We start from the raw sequence: 7,581 nt of genomic DNA, 5'->3' as shown, positions 1-7,581 counted from the left end.
AAATAAATAAATAAATACCTGTTTCTTTAAAAAAACAAACAAACTTGGCTTTGTCACCATAAGCATTACAGAGGTGTGGCAAAATGCTTTTGAAAAGCTGATGTTTTGGCAGACGGGTTTGAAATGAGATAAACGGTGGCCACAGAATACTTACTTTTGGGCATTAATTCCATCAATTGCTTGAATCATCCTTTCGTTCAGCTCTTCTTCAAATCTTTTCTTTTGAGACTTGGTTCTACATGCAAAAGAAACATTAAAGGTAAGACAGCAGTCCCACACCAAGCCTTAGGCCGACTCTGGCGCCTAAGCCTCTGCTGAATCTCATCAGTCGAGCACAGGAGCCGTCACTTGTCCGTGGCGTCTTTTCTCTCTGACACGGGGCTTCTCTGCGTGGGGGGAACCAACCCGAGGTTCTGGCGCAGTAAACGGTGCTGTCCACTTAGTGAGATTCTAGCAGGTAATAAAAGCAGCAGTGAAACGCATACACTTGGCGTTTGAGATGAGGCATTTCGCCCTCGGCTGGTCTTTATAAACCTTGCTTTGCAGAGTGTTCTGGCTTTGGAAATTCCCCTGCAAAAATGTGGCTTGGCGGACAGAATCATTCTCTTTGTCCATGTTTAACCTGGTCAGCTTTCAAGAATCTGCAGGACGTCGGGCTGTTTTCAGGCCCATCAAAGCTTACCTATGTGCATCTAAATGTCCCTCGTGAGCCGCAGGGACCCACGCACTTGCGGACCACCCTGCTGCCCTGGACGCAGCAGCCTTCGGTGGTGAATGTAAGAGACCTTGTTAGTCAACGATGTCGGTGAGAGTGAATTTCCCAAGGCCAATTTGACGCTCACCACGAGAATGACGGAAAGGGCAAAAACAAAATGAAACTTGTATTTCAAAGTCAAACATCTATCACCCAGGGCCCTGGCTGGGGTGACACCTGACTCGGCCAGCCAGGGGCGCATGGCTTCTCGCTTCCAGCTGGGTTTCTAACTGGTACTTTCTACCACGGCACAAAAATAACGCTTTTCTCAGCTCAGAATCGCCTCAGAGAGCAAATAAGAGCATTCACTAGGCAAAGCCACACTTATCTATAATTAAATCTCAGGGTGCCACGCAGCCCCGCCCCGCACTGCGCTCAGGCCAGGATGACCTGGCTGGGGAGCAGAACAGGGGGGGGGCGCCTTCCCCGCAGAGGCCAGGCACCGGCACCCGGGGTTCCGGCTTGACCAACTCCCAGCTAATGTGGAGGCAACGGGACTTGGGTCCTTCTCCAGGAGAAGCCGGCGCCTCGCAGGCCTCCGAGCCACACTCGCTCCCGGCGCCGCCTCCTGAGCATCAGCGCCACATCCAGACCGGCCTTTCGGGCCGGCTGGGCAGCGCTCCCTCGGCTGCAGCCCGAGCAGGCACAGCGTGGGCGCCTGAGCCGCAGAAGTCACCCTGGATCTCACGCCCCGGCCCCCAAGGCGCCGTCTCTGGGAACGTCTCCGAGAGCAGGCTCGGCCGCCCTGCCTGACTGGACTCCCGCAGGAAGACGCGAGCACCACCAGGCACGCCGTCGCGCGAGGCATCCCACCTGGACCTTAACACGGAGGCGGTTTTCCCGTCTCTAGCACTGCGGCTGCTGCCGGGATGCGGCAGGACGCTCTCAGGCTGGACTGTGCCCTGGGCCGCCGCCAGGCCCTGCCCTGTCCCTGTCCGGGCCCCATCTAGCGGTGCTGCGGCTCTTTACCCCAACGCCTCTTTCCGCCCTATCTCCTTTCTTCCTCTTGAGCTCCTTCTCCACCTGCCCGCCACGTGCCGGCCAGCTGCGGAGGGATGGGCAGCAGGCGGCCCTCATGCCAGCCAGGGCCCGAGACCACAGCCTGGCTCCCGTGCTCCAGACACAGGCCCAGAGGTGGGGGGAAGCTCAGGGACGCAGACTTGGCGTTCCCGCCGATGACCAACCACCACGGAGGAAAGTGAGGTCTGTGCTGGAGAGACTCTCAAGCACAGGGAGGGGTCCCAGGCCTGACAGAGGCGTGGGGGGCAGGCAGGAGCCCAGACCCACCAGAGTCCTGGGGGTGGGCAGGCCTGGGGTGGGTAGGCCTGGGGTGGGCAGGGCCTGGGGGTGGGCAGGCCTGGGGCGGGCAGGGCCTGGGGGCCTCTCCTCCACAGGCTTATGCTCCTGCAGGCTGGGCCAGTCCCTTCTGGAGAAACCAGAGTCTACTGGCTGACACCTGGGGGATGGAATGCAGTCTTTTCCCTCCCTGCGCAGATGAAAATAACCCTGTCCATTTTGCAGCCGGCGCTCACCCAGAGGCTGCCCACACAGACTGGCTCACTCCCTACCGTCACCTCAGAAAATGGACTCTTAAAGCAAAATTGCAGGGAGAGGCGGAGAGATGAGAGGTGACGGGGAGCAGAAAGTGAAAACTGTGTCCCTTCAGCTGTGCTAGAGGCCCCCTGGCCGAGGGGGCCCAGCTCGCACCCCAGGGCGACTGGTTCTCTTCATCGGGCATCTGCCACTTAGCCGCCGGCGCCCCCGGGGACCCGCCTTTTCTTGCCGCTCGACTGTGTCACACTGCAGTGTCCACACTGCAGATTCCACACACGAGAGCCCATGGCGACGGCTGGAAGGAGGCCAGCGGGGCCCGGGGGGAGGGTCCCCGGTGCCCACTGCTCACGTTGACACGCCATCTTCCGCGAGCCTAAACCCATCTTTAGAGGGTGGGGGGGAGGCTGATTTAAGTTTGGGTCTTTCATTCATTATCTTAACACCTTGTATAAGGAGTACGGAGCCCCCAAACCAGCATCAACCCTGAAGCTGGGAGAGCACAGAAGAGGCGGGGGAGGGGACCCGGGATGTTTCTGGGGAGCTTTTCTTTTGCGAGTAGGCTGGCCAGGCCTTCTTTTCACTATAGAAAGGCTGAATTTATCTCTGGGATTCAAGACAAAAGTGTCATTTTTAGCAACATACTCATTTTAAGAACACTCATTTTCTTATAGTTCATCTTAAGAAAACGGTCATTTTAAGAAAAGAATGCAAGTTCTCCAGTGTTCACCCAGCGGAGCTCTCCCTCCCTCCCTCTCAGCTCTAATAACATGCACATGAGCGGCCCTATTTTTAGAAGCCGAAAGCAATTTAATAAGAGTTTTTCACAAGTAGCTTGCTCTTTTAGAACCAGCCTTCAAAATGACTATAATTGATGATAATTACTTCCAGAAATAAATAAAAGGCAATAAACCTCCAAACATCAGACAATGGAACATATACTGTACCTCAAAGTGCGATTCTGGAAATTATGCTGACCCATCGGAACATCCTGTTAAAAAGGAAAGGTCATTAGTTCCCAAAACATACCTTAAGAGTAATGTTAATCAGTGATTATGTGGGCAACAGAGTTGTGCTCTTATCACTGAAAGTATCATTTAGGTGACAAATAAGACCTACTTGGAGAAAAAGAGTTTCCCTTAAAATGTGAAACAAGATAAAAAACAATTTCTACAGAGAGTTGGCGGACTCTATAAATGCTGGGCGCTGACTTATCTGGATCACTGCAGGGATCTGAAGCATTTCCATCCTGCTCTTTGAGGGTCTGACTCCGGCAGTGGCTGCAGAGAGGCCTTTCGAGTTAGTGCCGGCAGCTGACAGTCACGTGCAGGCAGAAGCAGAGATGCAGAAAGCATACCTTAGCAGACAGAGAGCACCCTGCAGTTGACACTCCGTCCTTCTTTCTGAACTGCGCTGTTAGCAAAAGGCACCACCAGAAAAAATACACGGTGGGGAGACACAGCAGATGCTACTCGGTGAGGAAGGAAGAGGAAACACTGAGCTGTGCCAGGGATGGACAGAGGTACGTGTGCTATGGGAAACAACCACAGATACCTCACAACTTCCCTCCACCGCCACATGTAAGTAACAAAGCAAATCAACCAACAAACAGTTCCGAACAGGAAACACTTAGCAGGTAAAAACAAAATAGCAGCTACCAGCGAGGAAAGGGAGGGGCCAACCACAGGATGAAGGTGGAAACCAGACTCTGGAGGCGAGCGTGATGCCGCCTGTACAGGTGTTGTATACGACAGCCCACCTGGAATCTCTAAGCCAATGTTACATCATTTAAAAAAAAAAAGAAAAGAAAAGAAAAGAAAGAAAGAAATGGTTAAATATGACTCACTGATCAACAGGAAGACACCAACATGTGAGAGCAGGTAGCCTTTGAGAAGGAACTGAGGGACAGGGGCTGTTGGTCAAGGCATCCCAGGGGGACAGACTCCTCACCAAAAGTTCAATAAAAAACACTGGTTTCACTTTTCTACACTTAGGGCAGAAATTCCACGGAATGGAGATTTCTGCTGCCTTTTCTCCACAGTTTAGGTTGGGAAATGCACTTAGCTTGGCATTTATTTTTTAAAACTAATTCAACTCCATGTTTTATGGCCGCATCAAACGTGCAGTTCGCCAGCTCAAGCGACGCCGGCTTGAGAGCCAGGGAGTCCCAAGTGGGGCAGCCGGTAAAAGAAACAGTTTCTGTCAACGACAGCTGCTTGTCCCAGGGATGTGTCTGCGAGGATGGTGACAGGGTCTACGCAAGTGAGCTAGGAGCAGGCCTCAGGCACAGTGAGGGCGTCAGCGCTCCGTGAAGATGGGGTTTGCAGGTGGTACCCCCACTGCTGCCGCAGCTGACCCTCCGCTCCGTGTCAGGCGGTTCTGCTGTGTCCAGCTGGTTCTGAAAACTGATTTTGTTCAAGAACCTCTGATTTCTCTAAGCAACTTCCTGAAGCTCAAAGCCTCTATCGTTGCAACCCTGACTTGAAGGAGGCACCGCTGCTCACACACCCCGGCAGACGGTGGCAGGCTAACGCCTCCCCTGTGAGCCCTCCTGAGGAAATGTGGGCACAGCGCCTGGTATGTCTGGAGACCGTAAAGACCTACACACCCCTCAGCAACACACCCAGAGCAGTGAGCACCATGTCCGTCGGGGTACACACAGGAACCGTCGCTAAAACCTGTGTTCAATATTCAGCAACCTACGCTTCGCCTCCCCGGAAAGCCAAGCAAGCCCCCACAGGCTCAGCCAGAGCACAGCTGTTGCCCGTCGACCCCAGTGGCAAATGCAGCCTTCAGATAAAATTATCCCAAATTTTCCCCACAGGAGTGACGGGAGCTTAGGTTTTCACTGACCAAAGACGGTAGTGCCTGAGGACGCGTTTCCTCTCACGGACCAATGCTGGAAAGCCCTGGCCCCGCTCCCCTGCGCTGCCTCATGGCGGTCCCACTGCGTGCTGTGGCAAGGACCACCCCGACCCGCCGCTCCTGCGTGCATCTCGCCTGCGCAGCCCCCAGCTCTCCACTCCCCCGCCCGATCGCCCTGCACTGAGCCTAACAGGACTGACTCGGAGATGCCTGCAAGCCACGTCTTCGCTCTCCCTCCCTACGTTGCTCCCGCCACCTGTGACCTTGGTCAATGCCACCCTCATCCTTCCATCTGGCGGTCAGACAGTGGCTGCATCTTCGCCCTTCATCACAGGGGCCATTTGCTCTACATTCAAGCCAGACCCCGACAGGCCTCTTCCGTGCCCACGAGGCCCCGGGCAGAAGCAGCCACCATCCCACCCCGGCCCATGACCCCACAGCGCTCCTGGCGGGGCCGCCAAGGACTTCCCAGCATGCTGAGCGGAAACTGTGCCCCCACCCCCCCCCCCACCCACCCACCCCGCGGTGCCGTTCGCTCCTGGAGTTGACATCACCAGCCTCACATCTGCTCTCAAGACACCAAGTTCATCTCTATCTCGGCCGCTGAGTGGGCCTGACCCACCCACTGCACGCCCCTCCCCCTTCCTCCTTCAGATGCACCCCCAGAGCAGCGGCAGCATGGCCCTCACGGGGTCAGCACAGTTGGTGTGACCTCCCTTATCTGCCTGCTTCTCATGTGGTGCCTCCTTCCCCCAGGGGAGGCCCCTGCTGGCCTGGTCAGCTGCCTGGCCAGCCCTGGACTCCTGTCTGGTCACAAGCTTTTTAAATGGAAAAAAAAGCTGAGGGAGGATATAAGTAGGAAGAAAGCTGACCCTACTGCCAGGGTTTGGGGTGTCGCTGTGTGGTGTGGGGGAGGGACGGGAGCCGGAAAAGCTCACACTGACCTGACAACAGTCAGGAAGAAGAGCGCATCCTACTCCCTTTCGTACAGCTTCCGGCTCAGCCACCTCCCTGACACAGCTAGTGGCCCTGGGCAGGAGCCCTCCCTCCAAGGTCAGTCTAAAGTCTGCCGCACTCGGGGATACCCCAGGCTGGGCAGTTTTCTCTCCACTGTGGGTCTCTTTCTCACCCCCTTCCAGCAGCCTGATTCTGTGTGCCCCGTTGTGGGTGCCCGAGACCCTCTGGAGCCAGAGAGGCGAGTGAGCATCATGCAGGACAGCACTCCAGCAGACGCGGGTGCAGCCTGACTCACAGCGTCAGCCCTGTGCCCCACGAGATCCCACTTTGCACCTCAGGACCGTGAGGAAACAGGAAACAGTCACCCAAAAGACAAGCTGACCGCACAGCCACTGTGTCCACACGCTGGCTCAGACGGCCACCAAGCCCCTCGGCTGTGCGCATCGTGCCCGCAGGAGGTGCCATGCTTGGGACCACACAGACAGACACCCTCAGGCAGGAGTGGCTGCCCTGTCTGGGGCTGGCTTTGGACCTGTGCTAAGCGCCTTGGGGGGCTGGGGAGCGCACCGTGGTGCTGATCTTGCCGTTCTCCGTCGTCATGCTGTCTCTGTGGTGCAGGTGCGCAAACGGCTTGGCTGCCCCCCAGGACTCCAGGTAGCGGGTCATGCGGACAGAGGCCCTCATCTTGGCTCCATCCAGGGTGTGGCGAGGTCTGAAGAGGTGCTGGGGGCTCCGCCGTTCCCCCTGGGGGTGAGAAGCAAAGCGTCACGCCTGGTGGGAAAGGTGCACCCCTGGCCTTCCCAGGTCCCCCTGGATGCCGCTGCGGCTCTGCCCCCCACCCCTACCCGGCTGCCGCTGTGGCCTGACCTAGAGTGGAAACTGCTGACACAAGAATGGCAAGTTCCCAGTAAACCTTTCAATGGAGTACGCGGGCCCCCTCTAACGTGTTCCTGACGTGTGTGTCCCCCCAGCGCCAGCGGTGGGGTTCGGGCTCTTTTCTAAAGGGCTCCCACACCTGTCCGGGCATTCCTCGCCTGGACACGATGCTCTTGGTAGCTTCTCTGCCTTGCCCCGCCCTCTTCTGCTCGTCACACAGGGCCTCCAGGTCAACAGCTGAGAGAACTGGAGAGCCCCTGCACAGCTTGCAAACTTGAACACCTGCCTTGATCCAGCAGGTCTTTCTCGCCGGTATTTACACCAGGGGTAGTGTGCTTGGGGCAGTTACATCACCCCGCGTGGCAGTGGGTTCTCCTGCTCCCAGGGATGCCCTTCCCAGGGACCGAAATTGAAGAAACGAGCTCACGGAGCCCCGTGTCTCTCAGGACGTGGCGCGAACACTGGAAGATGACCGACCGCGGGGCTCGACTTCTGGAACGTGGGCGTTAGACTTCCGGAGTGTGGGGCATTGGACTTCCGGAGTGTGGGCGTTAGACTGCCGGAGTGTGGGCGTCACT

The 7,581-nt window shown here is 56.7% G+C and overlaps 1 protein-coding gene across 1 annotated transcript in view; it reads right to left on the bottom strand.

Moving 5' to 3' along the window:
* The window catches only part of ADCY2 (adenylate cyclase 2 (brain)), a 64,962-nt gene that overhangs the window by 46,265 nt on the left and 11,116 nt on the right, over positions 1-7,581 (bottom strand). Inside the window, exons 6-8 of the mRNA XM_012721740.1 lie at positions 6,695-6,871; positions 3,253-3,296; positions 155-235 (exon numbers count right to left, since the gene is read on the bottom strand). Of these exons, the coding sequence (XP_012577194.1) occupies positions 155-235; positions 3,253-3,296; positions 6,695-6,871 (302 nt within the window). The remainder of the gene's footprint in view (positions 1-154; positions 236-3,252; positions 3,297-6,694; positions 6,872-7,581) is intronic.

The sequence above is a fragment of the Condylura cristata genome, unplaced genomic scaffold (assembly GCF_000260355.1).
Source record: "Condylura cristata isolate star-nosed mole 26May11 unplaced genomic scaffold, ConCri1.0 scaffold00007, whole genome shotgun sequence".
Taxonomy (NCBI): Eukaryota; Metazoa; Chordata; class Mammalia; order Eulipotyphla; family Talpidae; genus Condylura; species Condylura cristata.
This window is presented reverse-complemented; position numbering and strand designations above follow the sequence as displayed.